This window comes from Chiloscyllium punctatum, chromosome 26, assembly GCF_047496795.1.
Source record: "Chiloscyllium punctatum isolate Juve2018m chromosome 26, sChiPun1.3, whole genome shotgun sequence".
Classification (NCBI taxonomy): Eukaryota; Metazoa; Chordata; class Chondrichthyes; order Orectolobiformes; family Hemiscylliidae; genus Chiloscyllium; species Chiloscyllium punctatum.
In genome coordinates, this window is record NC_092764.1 from 59,123,796 (window position 1) to 59,143,261 (window position 19,466).

Sequence of the window (19,466 nt, forward strand, 5' to 3'; positions counted from 1 at the left end):
ATTGGGAACTGCCATGCGACTACACTGTGCATTAAAGCTTGGCATTGTAACTTCTGGTCACATCTTTAATAGAAATAAAGTGAGAATACTAACCTTAAAATATATACCACTGACCTGATTAGAAATAAAGTGACCCGAATCCCCCTGTTTGTGCTGAAAGTAATCAAACTCAAACTTCATCAATGCCGGCACAGTCCACCAAAACCTCAGCCAATCGGAGCCTTCCAGGTTCACTCTACAGTTTGAGGATGATTGATTTTGATTGGGCAGCAAAGCACAGGATGTGGTGTCAGCAAGTGGAAATGCCTATGGGAGTCTCAGTTCCTTTCACTTTTGATGCTGAAGTTAAGTTATGAGGCTAATTGGTTTAAAATGCCAGGTTTCATTTCTGACCTCTTCCAAACTAAAAGCTGGCAGTGTTTTTCCTTTTCCCTTCAAGAGGTGCCCGAGGTGAGGGCCGCGTTGGCTTAATTGCAGTGCCAGCCTGATCACTTGAATTTCATGTGGAAATGGAAAGATAATGCCTTTCTTTCCATTCAAAGTGATGCAACACTTTCTATCCATCCCAACTGCAGATGCAGTTAAAATAGGAGGAAACAGTTCAGAAGATTTTACAAACTGCAAGATATTTGTTAATTGCCACCTTACGACTTCCCGAAGTTTGAAGATATTTCACTATGTAACTGCATTTACATTGTTAATATGAATATTTGGAAAGGGGGCAGAGAAGCAGGAGCCTTGGTTCAGTAGAAAGATCAACTTAAACATATGAAAAGAGGAGAAATAGTCCATTTGGCCCTCAGACCTTCTTGTCATTCAATAAGATCATGATTGATCTACTTCAACTCCTGCTTCACATAATATCCCCCATCCCTTAGTTCTGTTAGTTCCCAAAGATCTATCAAACTTGAAGACTGTGACTTCAAGCCCAAATTCAAGAGATAACACACATCATCTAGGCAGATACTTCAGCACAATTCAGAGGGTGTGCTGCAGTGTCACAGGTACTGTCTTACACAGATGCTAAACTGACTTCCCAGTTGCCTGCTGAGGTGGACCTATCACAGGACACCAATTGAAGACAGGCAGAGGAGTTCCCTGTGTGCTCTGGTCAATATTTAACTCTCAACCAAAGTGACTAGGGCAGATTATCTGGTCATTGAACTTTGTAGGATTTGTGCAAATTAGCTGAAACAGTTCATATGCTCCAGTCACAATACATTAAAAAAGCACTAGATTAGCTCTAAAGTACTTTGGGACATTCTGATGCAAAATATCAAACCAGATTCCTTCTTTATGCTGATTCAAATCATTCTCCTGTACTGAAAGTCTTCCAGGAACTCAACTTCCCTTTTATATTTGAGACCTTTGCCCATTCATAGAAATTCCTTAAAACTGGTGATTGAGTTGCAGAAATAAAGCACTGACTCCTTGATGTGATGATACCATCTGATGGCCTGTAATGTTTTCACTGTCTCTTCAGTTCAATTGTAAATAGCACAATACATTGGAAAATGACATGAATGCTCACAGTACTGCCACATACAATGTCATGAGATAATGCAAGTTGATATTGGTCATCAGTTCCCCTTATCTCATCAACAATTTGTATTTCTTCAGTGCCTACATTCTAGTTTTGACTGGAAGCCCAAAAGTGCTGAAACTTACTGCCCAGACATCAGCACTTTAAAAAAATGGATTGAAAACTGCTGAGGTGTTGTGGACACAGTGGTGAGGAGAGGTCTGAAAAATGACCAAAAGGACTCAAGGCATGAGGTTGCTCTTTAACATTGAACTCGAATTTCCTCCTTCCATATTCTGTCCTGAAAGCTTGTCTCTCACCACCCAACCTCCTCCTCAAAAACTTAAAATATGCTTCACGTGTAAAAGAAAATGTAAAATTCCGTAAATGGATAATATAATTGCTGGAAGGAGTCACTGGGAACCTGCATGTAGTAGAGGATTGACAAATATTATGGATTAGAACTGCAGAGTAGCATAATATTAAACAGATGATACATTGTGAAAATAAAGGGAACGACAAATGTCTCCTGTATTCCATTTGATTAAATGCCATTCTTATATATGTCAATGTAATGAGTCATTGAATCACTGACGATTTGACAAAAAGCAATCGAACATCTTCAGTACAAAGATTTTTCTTACGAGCTGATGAGAGCCATCACTTCATTGAGTCTCCATCCAAGCGATCCTCACCATACATTGTAAACTTAGGTCCTTATTATTGGTGCAAGGTTACGAAGGAAATTCTCTAATAACTGCCGGGGAAAGCCAAAGTCCGTCCCAATGGTCACATAACCCTGCAAAAAAGAGATGAGACTACAGGGTTCAACCATACTGCTGGCTGCCCGCAATCAATGTATTTTAAGATACCTGTAATCATTTCCTACCTCATATGTCTCCATCACAGAGTTGGTAATGTTAAAATAGCGAAGTCCTTTCTTGTGAAGTAGGGCTGTTATGTAAAATTCAATATCTGGTCAAAGGAGAAAAATAAAAGTTCTATTTATTAACCTTTCTGAGTTTGGTTTTAGCTCACATACAACAAGCAAACTACACTCAAGTTAGTTAACTTTGTGTATTCAGATCACAGATGATTCAAGTTAAAACTACAGCTCCCTGTCCCACAAGCAGCAGCACCAATGCGGCTACCATTGAGCAAGAAAAGGCAGGCAGCAATGTGAGCTCAATGCAAAAATATATTGTTGTCACATTCCCAAACTAATAGAGAGGATAGAGCACCTTAAAGCAAGGAAGTCTAACAGACTCACCAGCAACAAACAGCATAGGCTGATGGGAGAGAGGGGGGAGATTTCACTCCCGAATAAAAGAGAGTAAACAATACAAAGAATGGAATATTCAGGAACTGATGCCCCGTCTTTACTAGGTTAGTACTTTTGCCTCACAGTACCAGAGACCCGGGTTGAGTTCCCGCCTCAGGCAACTGTCTGTGTGGAGTTTGCACATTCTTCCTGTGTCTCCGGGTGCTCTGGATTCCTCCCACAGTCCAAAAATGTGCAGGTTAGGTGAATTGGCCATGCTAAATTGCCCTTAGTGTTAGGTGAAGGGGTAAATGTAGAGGGATGGGTCTGGGTGGGTTGCTCTTCAGAGGGTCGGTGTGGACTTGTTGTGCCGAATGGCCTGTTTCCACACTGTAAGTAATCTAATTTAATTTAATATAATATAATCTAGTAGATATCAATCAAGGCTGTGGTGGCAAGTGCTCCTGCTAATGTCAGAGCTACTTTGAAAAAGAAAATAATAACAAAATAGTTGATTTTGATTTTACTGGCTCACGTATGGAATCTGGTACCTATGGAACCAGACTTAGAAGCTTAAGGAAATAATATAAAAATATGAACATTTTAGGTGCCCAACCAGGAAAGCTACACAATGTCCAGGCCAGAGAGTGAAATTCTTCTTAATGTTATACTTATACACAGCAAAGCCTAAATCACAATGGCTGGTTGCAATGTTTAAAAAACTAAACTGTGCATTTGGGATAATGAGCTGAAGTGTCACTATCCATCCCATTTGAAATGTGGTCAGTATGCATTCATTGAGGGAGGTTGGTATTGTTACTGGAGTAGTAATCCAGAGGCACAGGCTAATGCTCAATGACACGGATTTGCATCACAATTTGACAGATGGTGGCATCTAAAATAAATTTAATAAAATCCAAAATTGGAAAACACTAATGAACCCATCTGGTCGATTACCTAGTCTGGCCAAATGTGACTCTAGACCCAAAGAAATGTGGCTCATAACCATCCTCTGAAATGGCCTCATGAGCTAATCAACTCAAGTGTTGTTAGGGACAGGCAACAAATGTAATACTTACAGTCTACGTAAGAATAAAACAAATCCCAAATAGTCAACTAATACACCCCATTGGAAATGGGGGGAGACGGTGACTTGCTATACACAATAATTATGTAGAAGTAAGGTCTATGCTGCATTTAACATTTTCTGTTCAGATTCCCACAGACATACTTACATGAGATTATCTTTTCTAATCCTCCCGCTGCGAAAAATGCCTCCAAGTAATGTTTAACTTTGCTCTCATCCTGAAATAACAAATTTCTCCAATCTGAAACATTCTCATTCCTTAAAATCACACAAATGAACCTCGCTTAAAACTTGGGATAACATTCAATTTTAAAGTGACAAATTAAAATAAACCCAGGAACATGCTGAAGGATTGGTTTACTCTCCAGGTGAGTGGACACAGAAGGATAGAGTATGGGTTGTGGAAATACAATTGTTGGGTGCGTGCACCCTTGGAGATACCAGTTAGTTTAAATCAGATACATTTAGATCCAGTTTCCTGTCTCTACAGTGTAGCTGGTTTCCCAAACTTGGAGTCTCTAAAACTCTATCGATTCCAGTTAATGGACAGCAACCTTTGTGCCTCCTCCCAGTTGCTGTCCGAGTCCTCAAGTGGGAACTGGTTCAGACTGGCTGGTCAGATTCAAACCAAGGAGCTAACAAACAGCATGGTCAAATACTGCAGTACAAAAAGTGGTCATTCTGAGTTGGCTCTCTGCTATCTGCCTCATTCCATTCCCTCTCCTTTTCACCAAAGGTTTCAAATTCCCTTTAAACAATTACTAAGGGTTCTGTTTTTTCCAATATTTCCAACAGGATGTTCTATAATTGCTGTCTGTACAAAAATTCCTCCTAAAGCCTCTCTTTATTCTATTGCTGATATTCAAAATTCATTCTCAGCAATTTGTTGTTGCTAACAAGACTGGTATTTATTACCTATGGTCACTTATCCTTGAGAAGATAGTGGTGGGCTCTCTTCAGCCATGTCTTGAAGTGGCTGAACTCTAGATTTAACAAGTGAAGCATAAATGAACTGTTTAGGAATTGACCAGTGGAACTGTGGTTATCCACATTAACCTTATGAAGCACAATATTGAATTTAGACAGGGGACAGAATGACAAGCAGCTTAGTTTTCCTCATGTGAAAACAAACATACCTGAACAAATTTAAGAGAAGGTACTTCCTTTTGGCTGTTTTACAGAAAAAGCCACATCACCCATCAGTAAGTGTTAGGCAGCAAGTACGTACAAATACAGACATATCATAGCAAAAATGTCACTGGGACATGACGGAGTAACAAAGATGCTCTTATGTTTACAAATCAAGAGAAATAAAAGGTCACTGAATATTATGTCAATGAGCTTCATCCCTTTGAAGTTACAGTCAATTTATGAAACATTGTGAACTTGCTGCAAGATGTAAAGATTCTATGTGTACTTACCAGCGCGATTGCAGGATTACTCCTTACGACTTTGATGGACCAGCTATTGAAAGATGCACCATTCAATGGGTTAATAAATCTAAGTAGTAAAATGGACAATGTTGGAAACAACTGTACTTTGGTGAATGGAATACTCACTGATGGGAAGAGGGCCGCAGATGGATTTTGCTGTCTGCGTAAGATGTATGGACAATAGTTTCAGAATCCTAAGGATTAGAACAGAAAGCTCTGAAGTAACAATCAATCAGTGATGTCTTTCAATTGGAACCATGAGACAAATTTTAACTACTATCAAACAAGAGATCTGCATTTACATTCTCTACATTAACACCAGAGCGTGTTCCATTGTCTGCCTGTTATGGCTGCACTGTGGACCTTTCCATCACAAAGAAAAATCCAAGTCAGAATGTTACACAACAGTCATGAACTGGATGACTAACCAACTCAGAATTAACCTCTGGAGATACTTCAGTGAGATATGAATAGAATAGCAGGTTATGTTGTTCTACAGAAGTAGTTGCTGTCTCGTGGAGAGTTGTTCTACTAACCTGAGTCACCAGTACAAAAGTAGAACAGTCAACCACTGACTCATTAAAGGCTTTCAAGCAAATACCAAATGCAAAATATTCAGCAGCAATCGAAATTGAAACAGCCTAAATGCATATCTGCAAGGTTAATAATCAAACGCTGATTCCAGGGTACTTCACCTTGTGAACTTTGCTTATTAGAATCTAGAATGGCTACCCGATGCTTTAATTAAATATCCCAGTGTATATGAACCCTGTGATCAACAATGTGTGGTACAGCAATATTACATTCATGAAAATAAGAATTAATACAACAAGGAAGTTATCCCATGCATTCTCAAAAGAAAAAAATTTGAGTGGGAAGGATACGGATTGGTGTTAGAGAAAATGTTTTCACACAGTGAGCAGTTAGAATGTCGAATGTACTGTCTGGAAATATGGTGGACACAGGTCCAATTAGGTAAAAACAATAACTGCAGATGCTGGAAACCAGATTCTGGATTAGTGGTGCTGGAAGAGCACAGCAGTTCAGGCAGCATCCAATTAGCTTTGAAATCGACATTTCGGGCAAAAGCCCTTCATCAGGAGTAAAGGCAGTGAGCCTGAAGCGTGGAGAGATAAGCTAGAGGAAGGTGGGGGTGGGGAGAAAGTAGCACAGGTCCAATTGAGGCATTCAGTAGGGGCATTGGATGGTTACTTGGATAGAAATATAGTGCCCAGAGATATAGTGAAAATGCAGGAGACTGGCACTGGGTACTAGAAACTGGTGTAGGTATAAGAGGGCTGAGTGGCCTCCATTTGCACTACAACAATTATGTGAGTCTGTGACTGCTTTCATTGTGAAATATGTGTCCATACATTTAGCTTTAAGATAAAAAGCTGTTGCAATTTTTCACTGTGGTGCTCAGAATTGGTGACTTTTTTGGCCCAGATATTGACCTGAAAGTAACGGGAATGTAAACATTCAGGGACAGGGACAATCGTGTACAGTTACTGTTTCTGGATGGCTATTGAGACTGGAGCAAGTTAGCACACATAGGCCCCAACGAACATGAGCTTTGACAGTGCCAGGTTAATCTACAGCAGACAGCAGCACGATCAACATTTGAATTGCAAATAACCACAACAGGAAGGAGATAGCAAACATTGTGAATGACACACAAAACAACATGATTATATGCACTTTTACTTAGAGACATAAAGTTGTACAGCATAGAAACTCAGTCCATCATATCCATGATATTCTAAATTAATCTAGTCCAGTTTGCCAGCATTTGACCTATATTCCTCTAAACCCTTCCTTTTCATGTACCCATCCACATGCCTTTTAAATGTTGTAATTGTACTAGCCTCCACTATCTCCTCTGGCAGCTCATTCCATACACGCACCACCCTCTGCGTGAAAATGTCGCCCCTTAGGTTCTTTTTAAATCTTTCCCCTTTAACCCTGAACCCATGCCCTCCAGTTTTGGACTCCCCCACCCTCAGGAAAAGACCTTGGCTATTTACCCTATCCATACCCTCATGACTTTATAAATCTCTGTAAGGTCACCCCTCAGCCTCCGATGCTCTAGGGAAAACAGTCCCGGCCTATTCAGCCTCTCCCTATAGCTCAAATCCTGCATCCCTGGCAACATCACTGTAAATCTTTTCTTCTCTCAGAAGAGAATAATAAATCCAGCTAAGCAGGTGAGATGGTGTCATGAATACAGTTCTATCAGGACGGTTCTGGGAGCATGGATAACAAAGGACCCACAAGTGAATTCTCTTCATGATTTTTACTTTACATACTAATCCTATAGTACAGTTCCAATTAACCTAGCTTCAATGGAACTAATGCATTTCTTTCCAAAATTTGAACTGCCTTTCCCAGCCACATTCAGAACCACTGAGAACAGCACAATCACGCCTCCATTATGGAGTCAAACTGTGGCATCAGGCATGTTGCACATTCATCATATCTACTTGGGGATGTGTTTTCCTGCAAGGTCATGCAGTGTTCAGCTCATTACTTGTGCATGTAAGTTGGAGCATGAGTGGAAGGGGTGAATTTTATGAGTAGGCAGACAGGATGTTTCAGAATGCTCCCCTTGTTAGAAGCTTCCAGGGTCAAAGGTCTAGGTGCCATATTTCAAGGCCACCCGGACAGCCCTTCACTCACTGCAAGTTTTGCATTATCCCTCAGGGAGGTCTGTTTCCCCAGGGCAGCAGCAGGATGTCCTCGTATCAGTACCGGACAATCTGGAACATGGTCGCAAATCAGGTCACTGCTGTGGGTCCAGTGTAAGAAGAGGACGGGTGATCTCCTATACTCCATGCCATTTACTTAATGCAAACTGGCACTGCCAGAGGCATCATTCTGTCTAACTGCACCATGTATAGGCATGTCCTGATCATTTTGAACCCGAGAACAATGTGGAGTAGGTGCACTGAATACCTGTCAGCCACATCATGCAATCAGTTCAGTTGCATAATGGTGCTGCAGCGAATAAGTTATTATTACGGGTGCATCAGGCTCTGCATGTTCATCAATGGCTCACGCACCATTGCCATCACACTCAATTCTGCTGTTTCTTTACCTGCAGGACAAGATTATCCTCAACAGCAGGCAGCACTCCCACAATAACAGCAGGGTACTGGACAGTCACATCCTCAGTCCTCTTGCAGAGTGGGCCACAGAGATGGCACAGGGAAGGCTGTGACCATGAATGAAAGAGATAAGCCACCCATAGGAAGCCAGCGAACAAACCTCTGGACTGCTGTTCTCAGCTTTTGCAGTGTCAGACATTGGTCCACACAAGGACCCGTGTACATTCAGCAGCCCATTCTCTCTCTTCTCCACAACTGGTATTAACGGCAAACAGAAGAGGAGGAGACAGAAACCACCAAAGGTCCCTCCATAGTCCTACCAGAAAATGGTGTCTCTGACAGCTCAGAGGTTGCACTAACACAGTTCAGCTGCAGCCACTACCAGCATAAAGGCTGTCACCCAGTGGGTCCACTGTCTACAGTAGCCTCAGGCCCTCAGCCTGGTGAGCACATCACCTACTTGGGTCCACTGCCGGCAAAGGATACAATGCTCCAGGTCCCTGAGACTCAGGAGACTGCTGGAGGCCTGGTGCCTGCTGAGTCCCATACAGATGACGTGCCTCTGTCACACTGCCAGAATGAGAGGTTTCATAAGCAGATCAAAGCAGAGGAACATAGGTATTTGTACAAATTAGTCATATCAGGGAACATCCCAGAAATAGTTGTCAATGAGAAATCGGAAGGGAGGAAGGAAATCACAGAAATTACAACCACAGAGAAGTAGTATTTAACAAAATGTTGGAGCGGTGAGCCCAATAGATCCTGACAGATCTCACAGTGCCATGGAGTCATACAGCACAGAAACAGATCCTTCGGGTCCAACAGTCCGTGTCAACCATAATCCCAAACTAAACTAGGCCAACCTCCCATATTTCTCCAAACCTTCCTTAGTCATGAACGTATCCAAATGTCTTTTATACATTAGGAGATTTGGCAGAAAAATCATGTATTGCTACATATTTACTACAAATAAATCATGTAGATTGACAGTTGCTTGTTGAACTCAAAAAATTGTGGCATTTTTAATCTTGAACAGATTAAGACTCTTTACAACAATTATATTACTTCTATTCGACTGTAACAATGTCAGGAACCAACATCCTGCTCCCTAAAAGAGTATCCAATCCAATTCACATTTTGGCATCAAGAGTTCCTGGCTAAGGCCAGCATTTTACATTGAATAGTAAGGAGATTAATGCTCTATATATATATATATGTGTTTGTGTGTGTGTGGCGTGGTGGGGGGTGGGGGGGGGGGGGGGGGGGGGAGAGGGGGGGGGAGTGACACTGAGGTATTTAGGCATTTAGCCTTATCCCACCAATGTCATCCTAGAGTCTGAAAAGAAGTAGATAGTGAAACAGTTGAGGCATTGATATTTTAAAAAATTATTCACTACATTTTGGGAATTTGACATTAGATTGGAAAGTAACTAATGTAACTCCCTTACCAAAAAAAAAGAGGGAGACAGAAAGCAGGAAATGATTGACCAATTAGCTGAATATCTACCATATGGAAAATGTTAGAAGCTATTATTAAAGAGATAATAACAGGGCACTCAGATAAATTGAAGGCAATCAGACAGAGTCAAACAGTTTTGTGAAAGGAAAAAAGTGTTTAACAAATTTATTGGAGTTCTCTGAAGAAATATTATGCGCTGTGGATAAAGGAGATCCAGTGAATGTAGTGCATTTAGATATCCAGAAGGCATTTGATAAAGGTTATTGTGGGAAATAAAAGTATCTCTCCCTAGTGATGCTGCTAGATCATTGCTGAGTTTTCCAGTACTTCTTGTTTTTATTACAGAAGTAGAGAGGTTATGCTTCAGTTTGATACAGTGTTGGTGAGATAACATCTGGAATACCGTGCATAGTATTGGTCTCCCTATTTCAGGAAGGATGCAAACATCTTGGATGCAATTCAGAGAAGGTTTATTAGACTAACACCTTGAATGGGGAGGCCTTCTTATGAATTAAGACTGGAAAAGTGCAAGTAACATTTGCACAACAATGCCAGGCAATCACCATCTCCAACAAAACAGACTATAACCAGCACCCTTGAAATTCAATGGTATCATCATCACTAAATCCCCCACTATCAAAATCCTGGGGTTACCACTGACCAGAAACTGAACTGCACCATGTAAGTGGTGTAGTGTTCCAACCTCTGAGCCAGAAGGCCTGCATTCAAGTCCCACTGGCTCCAGAAGTATGTAATAATATCTCTGAACAAGTTGATTAGAAAATATTGATTACAAGAACCATGGCCATGAGAGCAGGTCAGGCACTAAGAATCTTGCAGTGATTAATTGTCGTCTTGACTCCCCAAAGCCTGTCCACCATCTACAAGGCACAAGGCAGGAGAGTGATGGAATACTCTCCACTTGTCTAGATGAGTGCAGCCCCAACACCACTCAAGAAGCTTGACACCATCCAGGACAAAGCACACTTGATTGGCACCACATCCACAAGGATCCACTCCCACCATCACCACAATACTCATTAGCAGCTGTGTGTACTTTCTATAAGGCATTTTGTAGATATTCAAGATACTGAGACAGCACCTCCCAAACCCACAACCAACTCAAACGACAAGGGCAGCAGATACATGGGAACACCACCACCTGCAAGTTCCCCTCCAAGCAGCTCACCATCCTGACTTGGAAACACATCGCTGTTCCAATGTGTCACTCCGTCCAGATCCTGGAATTCCCTCCCTCACATCATTGTGGGTCTACCTACAGACTGCAGTAGTTCAAGAAGACAGCTCACCATAAGGCCCAGTCAATAAAATCCACATTTGATAAAGGTTATTGTGGGAAATAAAAGCTCTGTATCTCTCCCTAGTGATGCTGCTAGATCATTGCTGAGTTTTCCAGAAAACAGTAAATAGAAAACAGAACAGGCTTGTATCTGTTGGAGTTTAAAGAATAAGAGGGAATCTTCATAATTTCCTCTATCATTTTTGTGATTATCTCAAATCGGTGTGCTCATGACTATCTCATTGAATAGTGGAAACCACTTTGTCCCATTCTTTGTTCGATCCCTTTAAACATCTCCTTTAGGAATGGGCAGCCAGTCACACCCAAATCCCATAAGTGAATAAAGGACAAAAAAAAAGCATTGCCTCATTCTCCTCTTCTGAGCTATTCAACCCACCTCATTTTACACTTGTTACATTCTCAGCTAAATTATGTCAATAAAACATTTAAAAAACACCCAATCCTAAGAACTCGTGGCCACAGAGTCATAGAGATGTACAGCACAGAAACAGATCCTTCGGTCCAATCCATCCATGCAAAGCAGATACCCTAACCTAATCTAGTCCCATTTGCCAGCACTTGGCCCATATCCCTCTAAACCCATCCTATTCCTATACCCATACAGTTGCCTTTTAAATGTTCCAATTGTACCAGCCTCCACCACATCCTCTGGCAGCTCATTCCATACACACACCACCTTCTGCATGAAAACGTTGTCCCTTAGGTCCCTTTTATATCTTTCCCATCTCACCCTAAATATAAGTCCTCTGGTTCGAACTCCCCCAACCCAAGGAAAAGTCTATTTATCCTATCCATGCCCCTCATGATTTTATAAACATCTATAAGGTCACCCCTCAGTCTTCAATGCCCCAGGGAAAACAGCCCCAGCCTGTTCAGCCTCTCCCTAGAGCTCAAATCCTGCAACCCTGACAACATCCTTGTAAATCTTTTCTCAACCCTCCCAAGTTTCACAACATCCTTCTGATAGGAAGGAGACCAGAATTGCACGCAATATTCCAAAAGTGGCCTAACCCATGTCCTGTACAGCCGCAACATGACCTCCCAATTCCTATACACAATGCTCTGACCAATAAAGGAAAGCATACCAAATGCCTTCTTCACTATCCTACCTACCTGCAACTCTACTTTCAAGGAGCTATGAACCTGCACTCCAAGGTTTCTTTGTTCAGCAACACTCCCCAGGAGCTTACCATTAAGTGTATATGTTCTGCCTTGATTTGCCTTTCCAAAATGCAGCACCTCACATTTATCTAAGTTAAACACCATCTGACACTCCTCAGCCCACTGGCCCACTCTTACATCTGACCTTCGTTGATTCAAGGAAGAAAGCTTTAACTTGTTACGACTGCTAGACTTTAAGAGGTAGTTATGCTTTAAAATGCCTTTTTAAAATTTGCGTTAAAACAGAAAATCCTGGAATGGGAATCTTGCGAAGGTGCACTGAGCTGTACCCAGTCACAGATAATGTGATCAGGTTGTCATGACAATCCCTTGCCAAGTTCTACAGAAAGTCAGTTGTGAGCTTTAACAACGTTTGGAGAGATAGGAGCAGACAGCTTTCCCTGCTGCTTGCAGACTCTCAGAGACAGTCAGACGAAGGGGCACAGTATGTGCTGCTACACCTGACTGAAGAACTGCTTTTGGGTAATTCACCCAGAGGAGAACAGAGGAAGAAGGAACCCCTGATTAAAAGAACAAAGCTTGTTGTGAAGAATTAAAGACCACGGAGGTATCATTAGATGCCTTGCTGTTGGAAGCAGAAGTTTGAATAAAAGGGAACTTTGTTAAAAAGGAAGGTTCAGCCCAGATGGCAGCTTGCTGAATTTCAGCAAGACATTTGCGACTTTAAATTCATGGATACTAATATCTTTTTTGTAATAGATGACCTATAACTATACAAGTTAGTCCAACTGAGGCCTAATTATAATCTAGCTTGTGGCCTCTTGCTTTTGAATAAAATGGATCTATATACAAAAACTACTGATTGTTTTCCATTTCCTTTTCCAATATACTGCTAATAAAGAAAGAATTACATTTACATAGCACCTTTTACAATGCCAAGATTTCTGAAAGTGCTGTACAGACAATCCATGCTTTTTTTTAAATTGCTGTCATCATTATAATTAGGAAAAGGTACTCAGTTAAAGTATCATAAAAGTATCTCTAATTTCCAATCCAATCAAACTCTTATTACTTAAAGCATATTATATACCCACAGTTTTATTTCCACAATCTACTCATTCACTTTTTTTCTACAATGAACTGAACCTGTTGCTTTTCTACACCACTATTTTACCTTCGTATCATCAAGATGGTGGAAGAGTGTGGGGGGCACTGAACCTGGGGTTTGTCAGCTCGTCGGCTTTCTTTCTTTTTTTCCCTTTTTTCTCCTGCTCTTTTCTATTTGTTATTTTACTTTTCTTCAGTTTCTTTCCTCTTAAACCTGGAGAATGGTGGGTGAAGGAGGAGGCCTCTGGTGGCAGCAAAGCTGGCACGAGCCAGACACAGCTCCACCTCATCCTGGGGTCTCCTGGAGAGCGAGGAACAGGTCCCAAGCTGACTCCCCTTGGTTCAGACAGACAGGCTAGGCTGAGGCTTGAGGTCTGCAGCTAGGCCCGGTCACCTGAAGGAAGTGAAAAGGCAGTCTCCCTCTGTGGTGGTTTCCTGATGTGGCGTCTTGTCTCAAAATATAGGCTTGTCCCTATGTGAAGATCTTCTTCGTCTTTGGCTCCTGGTCTCATCCAGGGTGGTGGTCTTGGCTCAGCATGGCGGTTTTCTTTGGCAGAGGTTTTCAGCCTAGTATTCAGGGTATTCCATCGTTCCTTAATTGGCTTTCCCCGAGCCCAGAAGCCATTAACTGAACTGTGATTAACCTTGTCTTTACTTTTGTTATTTTGTATGACTTCTGTCATTGATGTAGGCATCATTTTGAGGCAACTTATAAAACATTTTCATTGTATTTTCATGTCAAAGCATGTGTTACACTAAATTTCAATTCTATTTTATTTATCTTCAGTTTGTCAGCCCTCCCTGTGTTTTGCATTAATGAGGCTGTTTCTAGGATATCATTGAACTAACCATTTCCAAATACAGTGCCGTGTATGAGTCCTCACTGCTGGACAACACGTCAACTTGCAGGGATACAGAGGCCTGGAGAATGGTACCTACAGGCTTGAAGAGAGCGGAAGGTGGTCTTAGGGACCCAAGTGTTATCATCAGGTTATGCATAGGAATGCCAGGGACCATCTGTAAAACAGCACAGAAAACATTCTGACTTGAGGCAAGACTGACAGCTTTAATCCTCATTCATCAGACAAAAAAGTTGAGTTTATAGAGGCTGTACTAACAAGAAATAGTATTTGCAACAAAGTACAGTGCTGGCCAGAGAAATGTGCAAGTTCCCACAAGAGATGCACACATGGGTCCAATTTCCATCAGGATTGTTTATGGATTTTTTCTGAGGTGGAGGGGTAAGTCTGATGTTGTTAACTCTGATTTCTCTCCACAGATGCTGCCAGACCTGCTGAGTGTTTTCAGCAATTTCTGTTTCTATATTTTGTCCTCTTGATTGCAATTTGATAATGGTCAGACCAAGAATCCCACCATCAGACTCCCACTCAGATGAGGAAGGTTAAATAAACCCTTCATCAGATCACTAGTAATGTTGTTATTAGAGGGAATATGGATCCTTGTATTTTGTCCTTTTTATTTGAAGAGAGGTTTTAAGACAGAGGTACCAAGCTGTATACAGAGGAACCTCAATTATCCGAATACCAATTATCCAAAAATCGAATTATCTGAAGGAGATCTCGAGGTCCCGATTGAAACATTACATCAAAACGTGGTCCAACAGTGATCATGTCTTTTGTTTACAGTGATTAAACAAGCACCGTCTCCAAATGACTGACCTCCTGTTGGGGATGGGGGCAGTGTTGGATGGGATTGGCAACGGGGAGGTGTTGGGCGCGGGGGGTGGTGTTGGACAGGGTTGGGGCAGGGGGTGTTGGGGGTGGGGGCAGTGTTGGATGGGGTTGGGGTGGGGGTGTTGGGGGTGGGGGCAGTGTTGGACGGGGTTGGGAGCAGGTGGGTGTTGGGGGCAGTGAGCGGTATTAGACGGGGTTCGGGGCGGGGGGTGTTAGGGGCATTGGGAAGTGTTGGACGGGGTTCGGGGCGGGGGGGGTGTTGGGGGCAGTGGGAGGTGTTGGACGGAGTTTGGGGCGGGGGTGTTGGGGGCAGTGGGCGGTGTTGGACGGAGTTCAGGGCGGGGGTATTGGAGGCAGGTGCAGTGTTGGACAGGGTTTGGAAGGGGTATTGGGGGCGGGGCCGGTGTTAGATAGGGGTGTTGGGGGTGGGGGCAGTGTTGGATGAGGTTGGAGCGGGGCCTGTTGGGGGCAGTGGGTGGTGTTGGACGGGCTGGGGGGCGGGGGTGTTGGGGCGGGGGCAGTGTTTCACTGGGGGGTGTTGGGGGCAGTGGGTGGTGTTGGACGGCGTTCGGGCGGGGGGTGTTGGGGGCAGGGGGCAGTGTTGGACGAGGTTCGGGGCGTGGGGTGTTGGGGGCGGGGGTGGTCTTGGATAAGATTCGGGGCGGGGGTGTGGAGCAGGTGCGGTGTTGGATGGGGATTGGGGCGGGGGGTGTTGGGGCGGGGGCGGTGTTAGACGGGGGGGGGGTGTTGGACCAAGGGCGGTGTTGGACGGTGTTCGGGGCGGGGGGTGTTGGGGTGGGGGCGGTATTGAACGGGGTTTGGGGTGGGGGAGTGTTGGGGCGGGGGCGATGTTGGACAGGGGTTCGGGGTGGGGGGTGTTGGAGCGGGGGCGGTGTTGGAGAAGGGTTCAGGGCGGGGTGTGTTGGGGCAGTGCGGTGCTGGACGGGGTTCAGGGCGGGGAGTGTTGGGGCAAGAGGCGGTGTTGGACAGGGGTTCGGGGCAGGGAATGTTAGGGCGGGGATGGTGTTGGACAGGAGTTCGGGGCGGGAAGTGTTGGAGGCAGGGGGCTGTGTTCGATGGAGTTCGGGGTGGGGTGTGTTGGGGGCGTGGGGTGTTGGGGTGGGGGTGGTGTTAGATGGGGTTTGGGGCGGGGGTGTTGGGGTGAGGGATGTTGGGGGCAGTGGGCGGAGTTGGACGCTGTTCAGGGTGGGGGGTTGTTGGGGCGGGGGCAGTGTTGGACAGGGGTGTTGGGGCAGTGGGCGGTGTTGGACAGATTTTGGGGTGGGGTTGTTGGGGGCAGGGGGTGGTGTTGGACGGGATTCGGGGTGGGGGGTGTTGGGGCGGGGCGACGTTGGATGGGGTTCAGGGCGAGGGTGTTGGGGCGGAAGCAGTGTTGGACTGGGGGGTGTTGGGGGCAGTGGGTGGAGTTGGACGGCGTTCGGGGCAGAAGGTGTTGGGGGCAGGGGGTGGTGTTGGACGGGGTTCGGGGTGTGGAGTGTTGGGGGCGTGGGGCGTTGAGGCAGGGGCGGTGTTGGATGGGGTTCGGGGCGGGGGTGTTAGGGCAGGGGCAGTATTGGACTGGGAGTTGTTGGGGGCAGTGGGCGGTGTTGGACGGGGTTCGGGGCGGGGGGTGTTGGGGGCAGGGTCAATGTTGGACGGGGTTCAGGGCGGGGGGCGTTGGAGGCAATGGGCGGTGTTGGACGGGGTTCAGGGCGGGGGGGTGTTGGAGCAGGGGCGGTGTTGGATGGGGTTCGGGCGTGGGGTGTTGGGGGTGGTACTGGATGGGGTTGGGGCGTGGGGTGTTGGGGGCGGGGGCGGTGTTGGATAGGGTTTGGGGCAGGGGGTGTTGGAACAGGGGCGGTGTTGGATGGGGTTCGGGGCAGGGGGTGTCGGGGTGGGGGCGGTGTTGGACAGGGTGTGTTGGGGCGGGGATGGTGTTGGATGGGGTTCTGGGCGGGGGGGTATTGGGGGCAGGAGTGGTGTTGGACGGGGTTCGGGGCGGGGGGTGTTGGGGCGGGGGCGGTGTTGAATGGGGTTCGGGGCAGGGGGTGTCGGGGTGGGGGCGGTGTTGGACAGGGTGTGTTGGGGCGGGGATGGTGTCGGACGGGGGGTGTTGGAGCAGGGGTGGTGTTGGATGGGGTTCTGGGCGGGGGGGTATTGGGGGCAGGAGTGGTGTTGGACGGGGTTCGGGGCGGGGGGTGTTGGGGCGGGGGCGGTGTTGAATGGGGTTCGGGGCAGGGTGTGTTGGTGTGTGGGTGGTGTTGGACGGGGTTCGGGGTGGGGGTTGTTGGGGTGGGGGCAGTGTTAGACGGGGTTCGGGGTGGGGGGTGTTGGGGCAGGGGCGATTTTGGACAGGGGTTCGGGGCGGGGGGGGTGTTGGGGGCAGGGGGCGGTGTTGGACGGTGATCAGGATGGGGAGTTTTTGGGGCGAGGGCAGTGTTGGACGGGGGGTGTTGGGGGCAGTGGGCGGTGTTGTACAAGTTTTGAGGTATGGGTTGTTGGGGGCAGGGGGCAGTGTTGGACAGGGGTTCCGGGCGGGGGGTGTTGGGGGCAGGGGGCGGTGTTGGATGGTGTTCAGGGTGGGGGGTTGTTGGGGCAAAGGCAGTGTTGGACGGGGGGTGCTGGGGGCAGTGGGCGGTGTTGTACGAGTTTTGAGGTATGGGGTGTTGGGGGCAGGGGGCGGTGTTGGACAGAGTTCAGGTGGGGGTGTTGAGGCGTGGGGTGTTGGGGCGGGGGTGGTGTTGGATGGGGTTCGAGGCGCGGGGTGTTGGGGCGGGGTGGTGTTGGGGCAGTGGGCGGTGTTGGGGCGGGAGATGGTGGGGGCCGTGGGCGGAGTTGGACGGTGTTCAGGGTGGGGGGTTGTTGGGGTGGGGGCAGTGTTGGACGGGGGTGTTGGGGGCAGTGGACTGTGTTGGACGGGCTTTGAGGTGGGGGTAAAAACAATGACTGCAAATGCTGAAAATCAAATACTGGATTAGTGGTGCTGGAAGAACACAGCAGTTCAGGCAGCATCCAACGAGCAGCGAAATCAACGTTTCGGGCAAAAGCCCTTCATCAGGAATAAAGGGCTTTTGCCCGAAACGTTGATTTCGCTGCTCGTTGGATGCTGCCTGAACTGCTGTGCTCTTCCAGCACCACTAATCCAGTATTTGAGGTGGGGGTGTTGTGGGCTGGGGGCGGTGTAGGACGGGGTTTGGGGTGGGGGGTGTTGAGCGTGTGGGGCGTTGGGGCGGGGGCAGTGTTGGATAGGGTTCGGGGTGGGGTGTGTTGGAGCAGGGGCAGTGTTGGATGGGGTTCGGGCAGGGGGTGTTGGGGCGGGGGCGGTGTTGGATAGTGGGGTGTCGGAGCAGGGGCGATGTTGGACGGGGTGCGGGGCGGGGGGTGTTGGGGGCTGGGGGCGTTGTTGGACGGTGTTCAGGGCGGGGAGTGTTGGGGCGTGGGCGGTGTTGGACGGGGTCGGGGCAGAGAGTGTTGGGGCATGGGCGGTGTTGGACGGGGTTCGGGGCGGGCGGTGTTGGGGCAGGGGTGCTTTTGGACGGAGTTCGGGGCGGGGGTGTTGGCTCGTGGGCGGTGTTGGACGAGGTTCAAGGTGGGTTGTGTTGGGGCGGTGTTGGACGGGGTTCCAGGTTGGGAGTGTTGGGGCGGGGCGTGTTGGACGGGGTTCGGGGTGGGGGGTGTTGGGGCGGGTGCGGTGTTGGACGGGGTTCGGGGCGGGGGGTGTTGGGGCAGGGGCGCTTTTGGACGGGGTTCGGGGCGGGGGTGTTGGGGCGGTGTTGGACGGGGTTCCAGGTTGGGAGTGTTGGGGCGGGGCGTGTTGGACGGGGTTCGGGGTGGGGAGTGTTGGGGCGGGGCGTGTTGGACGGGGTTCGGGGTGGGGAGTGTTGGGGTGGGTGCGGTGTTGGACGGGGTTCAGGGCGGGGATTGTTGGAGGCAGGGGACGGGGGTGTTGGAGGCAGTGGGCGGTGTTGGATGGGGTTCGGGGCGTGGGGTGTTGGAGCAGGGGCAGTGTTGGATGGGGTTCGGGGCGGGGGTGTTGGGGTGGGGGGGGTGTTGGACATGGGAATGTTGGGGCGGGGTTGGTGTTGGACGGGGGTCGGGGCGGGGAATGTTGGGGCAGGGGTGGTGTTGGACAGGGGGGTGTTGGAGCAGGGGGTGGTGTTGGATGAGGTTCGAGGTGGTGGGTGTTGGGGCGGGGGCGGAGTTGGACGGGGTTCGGGGCGGGGAGTGTTGGAACAGGGGCGCTGTTGGACGGGGTTCGGGGCGGGGAGTGTTGGAACAGGGGCGCTGTTGGACGGGGTTCGGGGCGGGGGTTTTGGGGGTGTGGGGTGTTGGGGTGGGGGTGGTGTTGGTTGTGGT

The 19,466-nt window shown here is 47.3% G+C and overlaps 1 protein-coding gene across 2 annotated transcripts in view; it reads right to left on the minus strand.

Annotated features, from left to right (window-relative positions):
* Positions 1-1,435: 1,435 nt before the first annotated feature.
* The window catches only part of cetp (cholesteryl ester transfer protein, plasma), a 46,914-nt gene continuing 28,883 nt past the window's right edge, over positions 1,436-19,466 (minus strand). The window contains exons 11-16 of one of the 2 annotated variants that reach the window (XM_072595691.1): positions 14,266-14,433; positions 5,430-5,497; positions 5,292-5,334; positions 4,019-4,088; positions 2,412-2,497; positions 1,436-2,321 (exon numbers count right to left, since the gene is read on the minus strand). In XM_072595691.1, the coding sequence (XP_072451792.1) occupies positions 2,232-2,321; positions 2,412-2,497; positions 4,019-4,088; positions 5,292-5,334; positions 5,430-5,497; positions 14,266-14,433 (525 nt within the window). In that variant the 3' untranslated portion in view covers positions 1,436-2,231. The remainder of the gene's footprint in view (positions 2,322-2,411; positions 2,498-4,018; positions 4,089-5,291; positions 5,335-5,429; positions 5,498-14,265; positions 14,434-19,466) is intronic. The other variant, XM_072595692.1, reaches the window with a different exon arrangement.